General features: G+C 32.5%; 1 protein-coding gene across 1 annotated transcript; it reads left to right on the forward strand.

Moving 5' to 3' along the window:
• Positions 1–308: 308 nt before the first annotated feature.
• Positions 309–19,245, forward strand: LOC106075795 (isovaleryl-CoA dehydrogenase, mitochondrial-like). The gene is made up of 12 exons (XM_056020224.1): positions 309–622; positions 2,800–2,889; positions 9,046–9,097; positions 9,577–9,746; positions 9,899–9,992; positions 11,778–11,914; positions 12,283–12,379; positions 13,516–13,609; positions 14,009–14,090; positions 14,912–15,016; positions 18,334–18,406; positions 18,494–19,245. The coding sequence occupies exons 1-12, from the start codon at positions 485–487 to the stop codon at positions 18,625–18,627; spliced, it is 1,266 nt and encodes a 421-aa protein (XP_055876199.1). The 5' UTR covers positions 309–484; the 3' UTR covers positions 18,628–19,245.
• Positions 19,246–19,334: the final 89 nt, after the last annotated feature.

Consider the following 19,334-nt stretch of genomic DNA (forward strand, 5'->3'; position numbering starts at 1 on the left):
ATGTTTTATCAATTGCAATGCCAATGTAATCCTAGTTTTCATAAGTTGCCCTCCTGTGTAAGGGTTTGTCCTCCTCTGAGTGTGTGTCTGGTAACCATATAGCTTCACTAAATGAAGCATTGTCACTGTTGTTTCACAACTGGAGGCCAATGACATAGCCCATAGATTATAGAATCTAGATGATAACGCCAGTTGCAACTTACCATTGATAGAAATATTTACATATATATAGGTTTGTGCAGCATACAAAAATTAATCCCTTTAATATGTAGGTTATAGACAAGACAAGAGAGTGTAACTCTTATTAATTTTAGAATGGAAGGTCAGAGTTCGATTTATAGATCTACAGTTAGGAGATCTATATAGATCTAAGGTTATGTTAAAACCTTTAGCTTGTTTTTGTTTTACTTTTGCTGAGCCAGACGTAACTCTACATCTAGTCTAGTATTAGATCTAGATCAACATCTAATAAAAAAAATTGAAAATGGCCTTGTTTATTTTTAAATCTTCGCTTAGACTTTGTTGTAGATCTTCTTTCAACACTCTGTCAATTGCAAAGAGAGCTAACTCATATTTCCCTATTGATGACACGCTTTACAATTTAACAGAGGAACAAAAACAGGTATCTACTCAGATCTAGACTTCTAAATAGAATAATAGATCTGTTATCTACTAATCTAGATAGGAGAGTCATTAAAATATATGATAGTAGAGACAGGTGATTAGACCAATGACCAAGGCGGTCCAATTGCAGCAAGGCATAGTGACAGTCTCATAGTCATACTCATACTGAGTCATAGTCAATTGAATGATAGTCACAAATAATCACATAGACTACTCTGACTACTGACTAGATCTTAGATCGAATCATACTAAGTCATACTTCAAAGACTTTTGCATTTTTATAAACACTTCACCACAGAAGATTTAATATTAAATAGCAAACAATATAATGTATTATAATGCAATTTATAAAATATTTAATAATTAATTATACCTAGAGATTTTAATAAAATGTGAATAAAACAATAATCTAATGTATGTGTCTCTTTCTGAGTATTTTGTAACAGTATTAATACAAACACAGTTCTCATTCCATAAGCCTTATTAGCTCAAATAGTATATATGTTAAAATTTATTATTATGTGAATTCATTATTTCTATTTATAAAAATTTTCAAGATCAATATACCTAGCTTTTCTCTCTGTTGAATTGAAAACCAGTTTGAGAATGCCAAAGAAAAAGAAGAAAACCATGATTTGATGTTTTATTGACTATTAAAAATCAGAATTCTCTGAAAACTAATTTTCAATATAAACTGTTATTTTTAAAGTTCTGTCATCCACTTTAAAATTTACTCTATCATCCATACACTGTTAAACTACAGTATGTATCACTGTCAATCACTTACTGTATTATCATGCAACACCACTTACTGTATTATGATGCAACACCACTTACTGTATTGTAAAATGTTTTACATGTTTCGGATGTTCCTTCAGAGTTGAAGATAGTTTACTTCCTAGTCCAAACCTCCCGCAGGATGACGGGGGATGGAAGCGGGCAGGATTTGAACCCTCAACCATCGATAAATCCGAACGACAGTCCAGCGAGCAAACCGCACGACCAGGCATCCATCCTCGACCAGGCATCCACTTACTGTATAATGATACAACACCACTTACTGTATAATGATACAACACCAATTACTGTATTATGGTACAAGACCACTAACTGTATAATGATGCAACACCACTTACTGTATTATGACATAACACCACTTATTGTATTATGATGCAACACCACTTACTGTATAATGATACAACACCACTTACTGTATTATGATACACAACCACTTACTGTATAATGATACAACACCACTTACTGTATTATGATACAACACCAATTACTGTATAATGATACAACACCACTTACTGTATTATGATACAACAAACATACATACTGTATAATGATACATCACTTACTGTATTATGATACAACACCACTTACTGTATGATACAACACCTTTTACTGTATTATGATACAACACCACTTACTGTATTATGATACAACACCTCTTACTGTATAATGATACAACACCACTTACTGTATTATGATATACCATTTACTGTATTATGATACACCATTTACTGTATTATGATACAACACCACTTACTATATTATGATACAACACCTCTTACTGTATAATGATGCAATACACTTACTGTGTAATGATGATACAACACCACTTACTGTATTATGATACAACACCACTTACTGTATTATGATACAACACCACTTACTGTATTATGATACAACACCACTTACTGTATTATGATATAACACCACTTACTGTATTATGATACAACACCACTTACTGTATTATGATATAACACCACTTACTGTATTATGATACAACACCACTTACTGTATTATGATACAACACCACTTACTGTATTATGATATAACACCACTTACTGTATTATGATACAACACCACTTACTGTATTGTTTTGAAAGGCCCCTATCCCCTTCCCTCTACATGGAAGCTGTTGTTGTATGCTACCATAATTCATAGTTTATTTATCCATTAAACTTACATTTTAGTATTTTATTTCTGGTAATAATATTAAATGAGTTTGTTTGGTTGTAATGATATCACATGACTTTGTTAGGTTGTACTGATTTTTTTTTTACTTAATCAATTTTAAAGACTCTCTGTTTTCACTTTTACTGTTGTAGTCACATGTTCTTTTTAAATTCATTTCTTGTACTAAAATTGCTTTCTTTTGCTTTTCAGTTACGACAGACTGTGTTTCAGTTTTCTCAAAACAAACTTGCTCCTAAGGCAGCTGAAATTGATAAGACAAATGATTTTAAAGAAATGAAAGTAAGCATTCTTGTATGGTTTTTACAAAACTTATATCAATTTAATTTCTCTGTATGTCTTTCTGTCTTGTAAAAAGTTTTTACATGTTTTTTCTCCCACACCCAGTATTGGATCAAGTTGAAATTTTGCACAACTATTTCTTGTACCAGTACTAACAAAACAACAATCAAATTTTTAAAAATTAATGAATTAGTTAACTAAATATTGGTAATTTAGTTATTTTGTTTGGTATTGAATAAGGGAAAGAAATTGTACTTGACAGATGTGGTGGCATAAGTTGAATTTGTCCCCTTTATACTTTGTGTAGAGAATCATGTCATGTGTTAAAAGTTTGAAATAGCACTAGATAACTATAAAACCTTCTTTTTTCATAAGTGCTTCAATGACACAGTGATTAGTGTATTGGTTTGAGCCCTCGAGTTTGAATTCAAGTAATCCTATTTTTTCTTTTTTTTTAGTTATAAAATGCATTTAAAAAGCAATCACTGTAACATTCACCCAGATACCCCCTTTATTCTACCCATTTCCCTTTCCCAATTGGTCCAGACAAGTGATAGGATCATAGTGCATTGTGAAAGCTAAAAGCATTTAATTGCGCTAAACAAAAACAATAGGCAAAAAAATTATCTAATTACATAGATTTATTATTGTTAGTCTAGAACAGGGCTGGCGAACCTTTTTCAGTCCGAGTGCCAATTAATTTCAATTTAAAAACAATGAAGATTGTTGCATGCCCAGTAGGTCTACTAATGATGCCGCTATATAAAAGAAGTGCTACAGCCAGTAAGTCAACTGCATGTATAAAAACAGCTTAGTAACAATATTACTTGTTTATTCAATTTTATTATCCTGACCTACAGATTTGAAGTCTTAGGGCAGGTCAATCAGTGCGATTTCTGCTGTTGTGTGGTAGACGATAACAGTTTGATATCTCGTGTATACCGTGTATTCTTCAAAGTTACACACACCGCACTGAGTTCATCGGTCAAGCAGCTTCTGGCATCTGATTTAATATAATTCATTGTAGAAAATAAAGATTCGCAAGAGTAAGTAGACGAGAAAATTGACAGAATGGATGTTGCTACTTTTATCAGAGAATTTAAAGTTTTAGGCAGGTCATTCCAGACTTGAAGAATCTCATTTTCTGCTTATATCTGAGGTTCTAATGATCCATTTAACCGTTCACGTTCAATTAATTCAAGTCGTATTCGTAAGTCAATAAATTTCTGTCTCCAAATTGCTCTGGATTGAAACTCAACAAGTTGCATTTCAAAGTTGTGTAATCCCATCCAAGAAAACATAGTCAAATCCAGAGTTTCAAAATCTACTGTATCTGGATATTTTATAAATTTGGAGGTGTACTCGAATTTTCGAAATTGTTCAAAACGCAGTGAAAATTGTTCAGCAGTTGTGTCAATTATCTCTAAAAACATTCTTTTCTGATAATCTTTGCTGGTAGTATCATGAACTTTTAAATCATCATAAATTTCTTCAGTTTGTTAAAATATTTTAATTCTTCCTTCTCTATGTCACGTTTGTAAATCTTCAACTTTTTCTCAAATGCTGTCAAGATGTCAAATGCCTGATCAACAGATTTTCCGAAACCTTGCAACTTCGTATTAAGTTCATTTAAATGGGATGAAAAATCGGTAAAAAACATTAGTCTGATAAGCCAGTCAACATTTGTCAATTCTGAGCAATTTTGTTTGTTATCATCCATAAAGATTCGAATTTCATCAAGGCATTCCACAAACCGTTCCAGAACGTGACCTCGGCTTAGCCAACGTAAGTTATTGTACATTAATAAGCCAGAGTAACTGGACTGAACTTCATTTAGCATCTGTTCAAATTTTCTCTTATTCAAAGCACGGGCAGTAATGAAGTTTACGGTTTTTGTTACACATTTCATAATGTCTTCAAGTTCCTTTAAGCCGTTTTTTGAACATATGGCTTGTTGGTGCACAATGCAGTGAAAAGTTTTTAGTGAATGTCCAACATGGCCATTTAAACAAAGTAACGAAACCTGTATCTTTTCCAGTCATACTTGGAGCACCATCAGTTGTAACAGAAACTATTTTTTTGAGATCTACACCTGCATTTCTGAGTTCAGTCGCAACAGTTTGACATATATCTGCACCTGTTGTTGTCGTTGGTAAAGTTGCTAGTTTTATTAGTTCTTCGTGTATTTCATTTCCTTTGCTATATTTGGCAATGATGGCCAGTCTAGCGGACGATGTCACATCAGTGCTTTCATCAAGGCAAATAGAATAGGCTTGACATGCGTTAATATCCTTCTTTACTTGTTCTTGAATATTAATGTGCAATTTCATAACTCTCGCTTTAACCGTGTTTCGGCTTATTGGCAAATCCTTTATTCTCTGAATGACTTTATCCTTGTTTTGAACGTATTCAAACAAATAAGACGCACATTCTAACATTGCTTCCTTGATATAATCACCGTCACTTAAAGGATTTCCATGCTTAGCTATAATTTTTGAAACTTCAAAACTTGCAGCCACTAAGTTAGAAGAACTTTTAAAAAAGTTTACAAAAGAACTGGATTGTGAAATCACTTTTTTTAACTCACGCGATAGATGTTCTTTTTGCTCATCCTCGCTTTTGCCTAAAAGCCAGCTGTGATTGGACTCATAATGACGTTTTACTGATGATGTCTGACATACAACACTTTCCCAACACATGGCACATAAGGCTTTGTTTTCTCTGTGAAGTGTGAATCATTCCATATCTTTCAGTCCACCACTCTTGAAAAGGTCTGCCACTTCTTCTTCATTAAGTTTTCTTTTTTTTATTTTTGAGAATGACATGTTATGGTAATTGTTCTGATAAAAATTTATTGATGGCAACACTAGCAATCGATGTAAGACCGACACGTTTTCAGTATCAACAAAATGGCGGAAGCTAAGGAGATCTCGTTCAGATTTGTCTTGAAAAAAATTATTATGCCCTATGCTCCCCAAATGAAACACAGTCATATGAAAAAATAATATGGAATATGATCCACTAGCGCTTCTTCCATATTATTTACAGTTCTCGGAAATAATTGAACCTTATTAATTATGGTAATTTGAGATATCCGTTTAAAACAAATTTCTTAATATCATTGTCGTCCCGTGCCACACAAAATCGTTTCGTGTGCCACCTTGGGCATGCGTGCCATAGGTTCGCCAGCCCTGGTCTAGAACTATTACAAATTTAATTACATGACTGATCCAAACTTGTTGATACAGTTACATTTAATATAAGTATTTTTTTTTTATTTTGCTTGTTTTTTTTTCTTTGTCCTTTAACCTTTTAATTATTTAAAAATGTGAATGTTGACTTGTTGACTTTCATTTAGTTTTGAATAAAGTCAGTGTGAAATTATATCTGATAACAGTACAAAATGGTCCAGAATGTCAAATCAAAAGCAAATATCAAATTATTTTTTTTGGTGGGAGGGGGGGGGGGAAGAGTAGCATTGCTACAAAGCTTTTAGGTTTTAGAATTGAAAATACAGAGCGACTCTCCCATTGAAAAGTTGTCTGCTATTGGTGTCAACTATGTGATATTACAGTTATGAGTAAAGGAAGAAGGGAGCAGGAATGTTTAAAAATACTAAAAGCAGTAGTCTAGAAAATGTGAAAATGTTCAGGTAGCTTCTGGAAGCATGTTGCTAGGCATCGATATGAAACATGGATGAAGTTTAAGATTTTCAAGTGATTTTAATTGAAATACATATAGTATGCATGACATGATCATCCAAATAAATTACTAACACAGAGAAATAGGAAAAACAATCAAAAAAAGCAAAGGACTCTGATCCAACTTACTGACGAACTAGCCCTAAAACACCACCTACCCAATAACAGAGAAAAAATTACCAGGTTTTCAAACATTACACCCGGACTAAACTACAAACAACCAACCATCAAAACACATTTACTAAATAACACCTTAACAAAAGAATCAAATCCACTGGAGCTCAAAGTAGGCACGCTTGAAACAATCGAAAGCTATCAAAAAACAGCTATCCATATTTATACAGACGGATCGGCTTTCAAAGCTACCATCAATGCTGGTCTTGGTGCCTTCCTGGTCTTCCCTAAAAATAAACACTTTGAGATAAGCGCACCCTGTGGTGATTACTGCTCAAACTTCCAAGCCGAAATTGAGGCAATTACCATAGCACTCCAGACAGTGGAAAACAAATTATATGAAGGAGTGCAACCACCATCAGATATTGTTGTCTTTACAGACTCCCAATCTACTCTGCAAGCACTTAACAGCAGCACCTCAAACAGCCCAAGAGAGTTGACAACACTCAGTGTGATAATCCACCAGATGATATCAAAATTAAATATCAATATTACACTACAGTGGATCCCTGGACACATTGGCATCATGGGAAATGAAAAGGCAGATAAGCTATCAAAGGCAGGTTCAACTATGGAACAACCAGATAGACCTGTTAACTACCTCACCCTAAGGTCAATGTTAGTCAACAATCACAAAGAGGAGTGGCTCAACCAATGGGCATCAGGAAACACAGGCAGAGCCATGTACAGAGAAATGACTACGCCTAACAAACTGGACAGTATTAACTTCCTCCCCCGCAAAGAACAATCTACAATCTTCCAACTAAGAACAGGACACACACCACTATTAAATTACCACCTAAACAAAATAAACTCCACACAACTACCCCTTTGCAGACATTGCGCCCACCCCTTTGAAACCGTAAACCATATCCTCTTTGAATGCCCCTCCCTAATCCACCTTAGGCAGACCCTACTTCCACTACAGCCCAACATAACCAACACCCTGTACGGCAGTGCTGAACAACTGAAGAAAACAGCACACTTTTTTTCCTTGGCACAGTCTGCAAAAGAGCTCACAGCTCAGCAGCAATAAAGCTGGCTAGAAGAAGAAGAAGAAGAATAGTATGTTTTCAATAATTTCATTTTTACAAAACATCTTTTCATCTTGCAAATTAATTGGCAAAACCTGGACACTTCTCAAAAATAGCTCTGAATATTGTCCTACAAATTTAACATTTGATGTATATATATTTCTTGGAGAAAAGAATTACTAACTGATTAGCCATTCTGGGATAATTCTAGTTTGACTACTATAATTTTTCTATAATATAATTAAATTTGGTCTAGACAATCTTTATCTTTAACAGACATAGCCGCTATTCCGGCTGTCTTCAATTAAGAGTTAAATACATAAATAAACATTCAGGAGCTTTCTGCGCACTATCTTATAACTTTGGATCTATTAGCCTTTAATTAGATTTTTTATAAACTTTTATCATTTGAGTTTTATTGTCTTCTTTTAAGCAAAGAACAAACAATTGACTTCTCGCTTAGTGTGACTCTGTGAATTAATATATATATGAATAATTGGTCATATCTTATGTATCTCATGCTAGTTAATCCATTTTACTGATGAGAAATGCATTTGACATTCAGGTGGCACCACAGTTCAGTGCTGGCCAATATGGATGATAAGAGGATTATTCATGCATGAAAGAACTGTATTCTGGGCAAGTGTATGTTTCAGATCAGGGACAGTATGGTGCAAAAAAAGACTTAAGGCTTTTCACCTCATTTTTTTATTTTCTACCCAATAATAAAGATTATTGTATCTGCGTATACTTTTATTGTGATGGGCAAATGCAAAATTGTAAACTAATTGTCCACACCTCTAATATTTTAATTCTAGACACTCATCTCTAAAATGAAAGCTTTAGGGGAAGAGCCATTAGGTTGATAAACTAATGTATAATAAACTTAAGTAAAGTGAACTTCAAAAAATGGACTTTATGAAACCTTTTGCTTACTTTAGTATGCACTTATTTTCACATAGTATCGAGTTGACTTGAAATGTTCTAATAATTGAAATCTGCATTACAATGTTGTAATGCAGTTGGCACTGTCATTTATTTCAATAAACATTGTCAATGTGCTTTCCAATGCATGTTTCATTTAATGACCCTAATATATATTTATATATGCACATATTAATTTTAACTATTGGAAACTATTAAACAGTACATTTATTCAAGAACTAAAAACTTGTATATTTATATGTTGTTTTTTTATTGAAAAAGAGGACAATTATTTGATTTTTTGTTTTTTCTGTTAATTTCAGCAATTTTGGTTAGAATGTGGCCAATTGGGTCTTCTTGGAGCTACTGCCCCAAGTTAGTATATTGTGCAATTTTTAAAGTGTATATTTAGACGAAAACTGATTCTACACAAGTTGTGTTGTTTAAGTGTATTACCTACCAGGGTTTAAATGATAGAATTTAAGGACCTGTATTCACTCTGGTGAATGCTGAAAGTTACTTGCTCAAAAATGTTAACTTTTTATTTTATGCCTTGGTATTTAAACAGCATTCAGTCAGTCACTGTTTAGTGCATTAAATGTTCACATAAGTTTATAATGGTAATCAAATTAATAATCATAATCAATTTTAAATATTAATATTTTAAAATGTTTTGTTTCTTGACAGTTTGATTATTTTTTTTGGTAAATGTTTTAAATAAATATAAATCTCAATAATATTCATCTTGAAAAAAATGTGTATATAATTATAGTAATGAAATTGTTAAAACTTTTTTAAGTGTTAAAATTTTACTTACCAAATTGTGTTCAATTTTATTATGATTTTATTTTTAGGTCAGTATGGTGGCTCAGAGATGGGCTATCTGGAACACTGTATAATTGTGGAAGAAATGTCTCGAGCTTCTGCTGCCATTGCTTTGAGTTACGGTGCCCACTCTAATTTATGTGTTAATCAGATTGTCAGAAATGGTACAGATACACAGAAGAATAAATATTTGCCTGGGGTATATTTATTAATATTTATTTGCAGTTTTCATTTGTAATAAATAATTTCATTGTTATGATTAACATAACATAGGATTAAACAAAACAATAATCATGCCCATTTTTGTGGTAGAAATCATTAATTGATCTAAATTTAAATGTTTTTTTCAAGTTGATATCAGGAGAAAAGATAGGAGCTTTAGCAATGAGTGAAAGCAATGCTGGATCTGATGTGGTTGCTATGAAACTGACTGCTGTTAAGAAAGGTTTGTTTTATGTATGTGTATTTTTTTTAAATAATTATTGAGCATAATTTTTCTAGTCAGAACAACCACTACTTTCTACTTTCGTAAAACCATGACTTTTTTTTTTTTTTTTGGTTTTTGATAAAATGTTTTTAAAGTTTTAAAAAAATTGACAGATTGTTGAATAAAAAGAAAAATATCAATCCAGTCTGCAAAGAGCACAGCTTTAGTTCATATTGAGGAACAAAAACTTACTTTTCAGTTACTGTTTATAAATAGTGAAATAATGCTTAAATGTTATGCCTTTAATTCCAGCTTGTACATGTTTTGAAAGCTGAAACAAACTTAGTCAAACTTTTCTGTTACTATGTGTTGTTGTTTTTTTTGTTTAATTTTTTATCAGATTGTTTTCTTTGGTCTTAATTAAATTGTTTTAGTTAATAAAAAAAAAATTAGCTTTACATTTTAAGTTACACATCCTATATTGTTGGCCTCCTTCAGAATAACTAGAATAGAATAGCTATTGGTTCATCTCATAGAAGCACTTATTTATGTGACTGTTGAGACTTATTCTCGAGAGACATTCCCGTCCACATATAACACTATTTAAGGTGAAATTCATTTTGGTGTAGTTTATAACCTGTGACTGTCACTTTCAATGTTTTGTCAATGCCAATGGCAAAGATGGAGTGTCCTCTCCAGTTTTTAAGGTTATGGCTTTAAATAATGAGATGAAAGCCTTGTAAGTTTCCCCTCTCTGTGCAACTGATGTGTCCAAAGGAACAGTTTGGAATCAGTAACGTCACAGGTTCTGTCAGGTTGGAGCACTATGTGCTACAAACTGCCCAAGTCACCAGCTCCTGATTTTTCTTCAGGGTTGTCTCCTGAAGCCTTTCCCATGTTTGGGAATAGCCTCAAAGGCAGTGGAGGTTTGGATTCAGAGTTTTTCTTTCTCCTAGGTGGGTAGCCAGCCAAGGCTAATGAGCCCCTTCTGCCCAAATAATACTGTGGCAGTTGCTTTCCTTTGCCCATTCTGTCAGTGATAACATTTTAACCGGGCTCAATATCTGGGCTGCACATTAAAGCCTGTAACTGGACTGTTTGTTAAGAGTTATTTGAGATGCATGCCATTGAAAGCATATTGTAGGTAATGGTGCGCTGCACATCCTAAAATGATCTTTTAAATTAAAAAAAATCATTTGTTTTTAAACATTCTATGAAATAGAAGCATTTTCTTTTACTGATACTTTTAGAGTTGTTATTCATATTGTGTATCTCTTTGCCAAATGAAACAACTAGTTTTCTCAAATGAAACAAATGATAATCTAGGCCTTTTTAATCTTATCTTATAAAATACAAACGTTACGTAAAAAAAAAAGATGATTAATTCTTCATGTCATGCATTTAGTCATGCATGTTAACCAATAATTATATTCTGCCAAGTCATTGGTTTTCCTGGCTGGCTGTGGGGCAACCCATTCCATGCTCTAATAGCACTAGAAGGAGCATTTGTACAAAAAATTTGTCCTAGCATATGGAACGAGGAATGTGCCTTTTTAATTAGGGTTATTAAATATTCATCTCTACCAGTGAGAAACGTTACAATGTGCCACTTTATTAGCCACATGTATCATAATATCCTGTCATTGTAAACTGTCATGTAAATAAAACTCTGCCCCATCTCCTTCTTGAACAGGAAGTTTAGTGTTTCTCTTTATGATACAAATGTTAATAGTATTCTCTTGAGTGATCTTGATCTTTCTTTTCAAGAGAACCAATTGACAGCATAGGCTGTGTTTTTTTTAGGTGATCATTATGTGTTAAATGGAACTAAATTTTGGATTACCAATGGACCAGATGCTAATGTACTTGTTGTTTATGCCAAAACTGATCCAAAAAGTGCCAAACCTCAGCATGGGATCACAGCTTTTATAGTTGAAAAGGTAACATGGAATGGCATGGAATAAAAGGATAGACTATTATTCATATTTTTCAATTATGTTTTCATGATATAAGAATTTCTTTGCTCACCTGCTGTCTTTCTTTGATAATATACAAGTGACTAGAGAGTATGATTTGTTATTACCACAAGTGACAATATTTTAGTATTTGTGGTTTGTAGGTAGACATACATTGTATTTACTTTAAAAAGATAATGTTTGTGGGTTCTTAAAAATAGAATTTAGGTTGGGACTTATGATTATATATATATATATATATATATATATATATATATATATATATATATATATATATATATATATATATATATATATATATATTGTGTGTAAGACAGTCACAACAATTTTAGGGTACACCAGGATTCTCAGCTAGTCCCAAACTAGACAAACTTGGGATGCGAGGTTCCAACACAGCAGAATTGGTTTTTGAAGATTGCAAAATACCAGGTGGGACTTTTTTACTTTTTAATAGCATCTAATGCCTTGTATGCCTATATGATTATTTTCTATCAGTATTTAAGAATGATTACAAAAACTAATTCCAATAAGATTATTACACTGCAGTGCAATTCATTATCCCCCTGATTTTGTTCTCTTCTTTCTATTGTTTGAAGAAATATGACTAATTGTGTTTTATCACTTTAATACAAATGTTGAGTTGTAGCTCATTTCATTTGACTCATATTTTGATGTTCTGATATACAGTTGGTTAGCTTGTTTTATCATTGACAGACTATCTAACAGTAAAGTTATTTCTTTTTCTCTCTTGAATTCTGGGAAGAGTTGCTATTGTCACTATAATCTTAGTATCAAACAGTAAAAAAGAATTTTGTAAGTTAATTCAATTCAATTACATACACTGGTTGTTTGTATTTATAATTAACGTTCTTTGAGATATTTTCTGCCAATAAATTGAATGTAGATCTACTTTACTTAGGAGTCGTTTAGCTTCTACCTCATTTTTACAAAGACAGTCTGCAAAACAATACCGGTACTATATAATACTCTTCAGACATTACAGACACTTGTCTGTATGAAATGGAAGCCAATGGCAAGCTCTTTTGTACTTCTGGAAGAATAAATAAATGATAAATAGTTATAAATGATAATGAAATACATTATTTGATGGTCAAGATACAGTCATCAATATCAGGAAATTTATTCTCAACATTTTCCAATCTGTTCCACTTCAGACAACTTTGTATTTTCTTCACAACTTTTTTTAGTTGATGGGGAGATTCTTTTTAAGTTTTCTTCATTTTAAGCTTGCTTTATGGGAAATAAGATTGTTGTGTTGTCCAACTCATCTAAAAGACTACATTCTTGTAAATATTCAATCAGTCTACTACAACCAACTGAGCAGAGGCCTCTGCTCAACCGCCAGTACAATGTCCAGCATCTGTTTGGTAGTAATGTCAATGTTGGAAGTGGGTCTAATACAAATAAATGTTATGCCTAGTGTAATTTCCCTGAGCAGGAATTATGGCCACAGATTAACGTCAAGTAATTTCTTGTCAGGTGATGTGGTTCTAAATGTTGTTGATGCTGCAATCTTGATAATTCTGTTGTTCTCCCATTCACAGAAGAAAATGTTTTAGGAAATATAGGAAAAGGTGTTTATGTTCTGTTCAGTGGTTTGGATATTGAACGATGTGTTTTGGCTGCAGGCCCTCTTGGGTATGCCCTTTTTTATTTTAAATGTTTATTAATTAGTTTTTCTTCATATGCACCAGAAGAATAACGGATATAAAACAAAAAAAATATGTGCTAAGAAAGAAGACTTTCATACGAATTTCTTGCAATATGTCTGTTTTTAGACTTTGCTAGGAAAATATAATCTGACCCTTAACAATGTTCGTATTAACAAATAGTACATAATTGAAATACTATGAAAAATATATAAAACAATTCTTTAGAACTCTACATAAATACATCAAAAAATTTTATATAATCAGTGCAGCTTTTCTTTTGTCAATTGTTAGTTCAGAAATTTTAAAGAATAAGTCATGTCTTCTACAGAAGAAATGTTTACATTTTAAAAAATATTCTAGCAATAAATTTCTTTTAACTAAACAGAATAATGCAAGCTTGTTGTGACATCGCCTTCCAGTATGCTCATGTTAGGGAATGTTTTGGTGAGAAGATTGGACATTTTCAGGTAATTGTTAGAATGTGAAGTTAAACTTTCCATTTTATTTCTGCAGCTTTTACAAAACATCTTTCTTTTTTTGTGTGTGTGTGTTAACAAGTAGTTCCCTTAAGTAGGATGTAATGACAGTTCCCTTAAGTAGGATGTAATGACAGATTAACATCAAGACCAGTTCTTTAACGATGCATATAAGAATATGACTTAATATTTAATTTACCCAGGTCCATGATCATCAGGGACCAACAGGCGCTTTGAAAGAAAATAAAATGGAGCAGATCTTTTGGTTGTAGGAAATGAAATAAATGATTGAAATTTATATATTACATATTACTTGTTATAGAGTATTGTTGAATTGAGTATAATAACAATAGTCTACAATTGATCCTCTTTTTGTGAAGATGTACTGATACTGTAAAGTCTCAGGCTAAAATCTAGGTGAAGACTGGTATTTTGAATTTAGGGATTTTGAGGACACCCCTAGGTCCACCCAACTCTAATGGGTACCTGACATTAGTTGTGGAAAGTAAAGATGGTTGCTTTGCTGGCCACATAACACCCTTGATAACTGTCATAGAAACAGATGAACTTTGCATCATCTGCCCTGTAGATTACAAGGTCTGAAAGGATTGCTGTACTTTTTTAAACGATACATGCAGGATGACTTAGTTTTTGTTACACTCAAACTATGGGAGGGAGGGGCCTGCCTTTATGGACCCACAGATACCTTATTACGCTACTGATTTAATGTCAAATTTATCAAATGGAGATTTTAAAATTAACAAAAAAGCTTACTCCTTTGCTTAATTTTACACATTTAATTTTGTGTATAGATGATCCAAGCTAAAATGGCTGATATGTACACCATCTTGAATGCAAGCAGGTCATATGTTTACAATGTTGCAAGATCACTGGACCGTGGAGAGCGACGTCCAAACGTAAGTTATTTCATAAGTAAAATGAGTGGCTGAACAATGAACCCAGTGGCGTCTATTTTGGTTTTGAAACACACCCCTCATTGTCTTTCTAGAGAGACAAATCTGAAGTTTTAAAAAATTAAACATTATTTAAAACAATAATCAATAAAAAACTTTAAAATATAGACAAAATATCTCTAGTCTCAAATAATATATACTTTCAAATAAATGCAATGTTAAAAAATACTCAATTTCTGGGCTGCCAGCATATAGACTGGGGGTAGTGGCTCATAATAATAGGGTCCCAATGCGTTCTACTACATTAGGCATATAATGTGACCATGCATCCTATCCCAGTAGGCACCTGTGGATTAAACTCATTAATTTTAGTATTAGAAGACAGGAAGTTGTGGTATGAGTTATTCAAAATGTTTAGTTTGCTGCACCATCTTTTCTATCCAAATAATGGTATCAAAAGTTGAATGCTTTTGAAACATATGGTGGTCCTTCTTTGTTGAAACGTTGTAAGTTGTTTTTATTTTTTGGTGTACATTTCAATTTTGAGAAACTCATTGAAATAGGAAAAAAAATTATTTATAAAAACAATAAAATGTCAACTTATGCATACGACTAGTTCACTCCTAAACTTGATAGTTGATAGTTATTGTATTAAGGACCTGTCAGTACAGAAGATGTACAAATGTAATATACTTCTCAAGCTGACTACTGATTTTTTTTATGGCTTAGTGGAAAGCACTCTCTCTATTGTCATACTCAGGTCATTCCTATTTCCAATGCCTTTTTTATTGTCCTTTAATCTTATAATCAATTTTTGAACTTTCCGACAACCAATCTTATATGTGATATTGAACTCTGCAGTGATTTGTTTGCATGTGAGCAAGACCATATTTGGTTTATGTCATTCTGACTGCCTGGTTGTGCAGTGTGCACACTGGACTGTCATTTGGTCTTCTTATCTTACATCTATTACATTACAGACGTTACTTCAAAAAAGAAGATAAATCCATCCTATGCATTTCATGTGTCAATCTAGTCATGCATGTTAATCAATGACTTAATCTCTGCTAAGTTGTTGGTTTTGCTGGCTGATTCAGGCAACCCATTCCATTCTCTAATGGCACTAGGGAAGAAGGAGCACTTGTTTAGATTTGTTCTAGTGTATGAAATAAGAAATGTGTCTCTTTGTGTCTTTCTGAGTATTTCATTAGGTTTTGTTTCTCCATTTGTAAATTATTATTCAATGTTGTATGTATTATTGCTACCTTTTTATTCCTCTGTCCTGAAGTGTTTTGATGGTCATACCTTGACCCTTTCATCCCCTACCATCCTGTTTGGTCTAAAACAGTGGTGCCCAAAGTACGGCCTGGCCCACGACATGGTTCTATCCGGCCCGCTGAAACGTCAGCACAAATTGTAGACAATCCCCCATTCATAAAAAAAAAGGTTGAAAAATGTATTTTTACAAATGTTAGGGCTCTCACTTTTCTCTGATAGCTTTGTAACATGACCTTTATCATCTTTCGTTTACGAAATGCGACTCTAAATATAGAATTTACCAGCAAAAGTGAATGGATCTTTGCTATTGAAACATGATAATATGCCAACATATTTGATTTGTAAATAAAAAGTGGGTGGGCTGTTTAAAAAAACAACCACATGTAGAACAGTATTATGAACAAATATGAGGGCACTCTTGGTATGAGCTGCAAATAAAAGATTGATTAACTACATCTAGAGATTGGAGGATTGATGGGGAAAGTTATGAAAAAGAGAAAAGAAAATGAGTTGGTGGTAAAATGAAGCCACTTTCCGACGCGTAAAAAAAGAAAAACTTCCAATGTCTAATCATTAATGTAAATTTCTAATCAAATAGTTTCAAGTCAATTTCATTTCGTTTTTGTACCTTATTGGTCATGTGGCCCGCGACACGAGTGTCAGAAATATAAATGGCCTGCAGGATGAATAAGGTTGGGCATCACTGGTCTAAAATGTCTTGTCAAACATTCTACAGTCATTGTCTGAGTAGTTTTTCTGACTAGAATTTATCACTGCTGAGCATCATTTAGCCTTCTCTCAATTTCAATAGACATCTCCTACCATATCTAGCATACATAGATGGCCATTGGGACACCGATGATAAGAATTTAGCCATTTCTCCTTCCAGCACCTATCAACATTTTTCTGAAAGGGGAGGTTTATTTTATTGTGTTATGTGTCCTTACTGCTTACCTCTCTTTCTTAGCTAATCTTATAGATTACAGCCTCTACTTCAAAAGAAAAGATAATTATGTCCTATGCATATTAATTATTAACTTAAACTCGTTGGTTTTCCTGGCTGATTCAGGCAAACCATTCCATACTCTAAAGGAGCACTTGTACGAATTGGTCCTAGCATATGGAATAAGAAATGTGCCGTATCTTTGTGTTGAAGTATTTTATTAAGTTATATGTTTTCCTATTTGTAAATTATGGTTTAGTGTTATAAGTATTATTATTACTACTTTAATTTTTATTCCTCTGTCCTGAAGTGTCTCTAAATGTAGTTATTTTACCTACGGTGTTACACTAATCAAATGTGAATATTTGTTTCCTATAAATCTCACTGTTCTATTTTGCATCTGTTCTAGTTTCTTTATGTTTTCTTGATTGAGTGGTCCCAAAAAGAGGATGTATATTCTAATATTCTAAGTTTAAATAGCAATTTAGTTTTATGCTCCATTTGATTTGTAAAAATTTCTTTTACTTAACCCTAATACTTTGATTTTTTTAATAATTTCATCAGTAACTTTTCATTTATTATAATACCTAGATATTTTGAGTTTCTAGTCTGTGTAACTGATTTGCCATGAATAAAATAAGTAGTTTTCATTTGTTTCGTTAACATCATCTGTCCCATAGATCATAAGGTCTGAAAGGGAAACTTTACTTTAATCCTGGTTAACAAAAAAATCTAATGTGTGGTTTTATCTAGTTTTTTTAAAATTTTATCTAAAGGTTAATTTTGCAATGTTTCTATAAATATCGCATTTATATTTTATGGTTTTGGAGTTGATCTGTCTTTAATGTTTTCTAATTTATATCTGGGGGTATAGGAGTCACCACTAATCCACAAAACTGTTTTTGTTTTCATTTAAGTATTAATTAATGCTTAAAACTTGGTGTCTAATTTCTTGCATTATTTTCCCTATGTTTTGACTAAGTACATTGCCATCCTTTCTGAGGACTGGAAAAGTGAAAATGTAGTAATAATGCAATGAAACATTTGGTAGTTTTACAAACAACCTTTGATTTAAAACGATTGCATTTTATATTTTCAGGACTGTGCCGGGGTTATTTTATTTACTGCTGAAGCTGCTACCAAAATGGCTCTTGATGCTATTCAAATTTTAGGTGAGTAGTGATGTGAACATTGTTGATAATTTACTTTTAATTATTGTTTTTTGCTTTAATCGATTCCCTTTCATCTTCTTGTTTTAGGTGGAAATGGATACATCAATGACTTTCCAACTGGACGCCTGCTTAGAGATGCTAAACTTTATGAGATTGGTGCAGGAACAAGTGAGATTAGGCGTCTAGTGATTGCAAGAGCCATAAATGCACATTATAGATAAGTCTTAATGGTTATTATTTGGGATACAACTTTAGAAAACTGAAACTACCAAAGAAGTTTATATGGATTATATTCTTATTGAAAATTAGCAAACATCATTATATTAATTTATTGTGAAACCTTTATTTGAGTGGTCATTGTGCTGGCTACATAAAACCCAATAAACCTAAAAGGGTCAAAGAGAAGTATGTTCCTTGTTGTTAACATAAATACATTTAGATGTCATGTACTGACTATGTACATTATGAGTTTATAAGAATGTTTTCAAGTAATTGACACTTTGTTTTACTACAATAAGAAAAAAATGCAATGTTTTCCTAAAACAACTTTACATGGGCCCACAGACCAAGAATCTGCAGATTTCAACTGATATTAGAGTGATATATTATCTCCTAGTAAAGTATTCATGTAATTACTTCCAATGTTAGTGTATTATTTGTAAAATAGTGGAAGCCTGTTGTATTTAGCAAAATAGATGTCTATTGTTTATTTTTATGTGTTACTTTATGCTAATACATTATTAAGAATGTTCATGGTTTTTTTTTTTTAATATTAATTTATTAATAATTTTGAAGATAATTTCTGAATAATAAATACAACAATTTCTAATCTACCAGTACCAACTTCTTTATGAACTTTGTGTCTTCTCTTTTTGGAATATGATGTTTTTAAGGAGTCCTCATTATCACACATTTCAAATAAGGATTT

This window comes from Biomphalaria glabrata, chromosome 2, assembly GCF_947242115.1.
Source record: "Biomphalaria glabrata chromosome 2, xgBioGlab47.1, whole genome shotgun sequence".
Lineage (NCBI taxonomy): Eukaryota > Metazoa > Mollusca > Gastropoda > Planorbidae > Biomphalaria > Biomphalaria glabrata.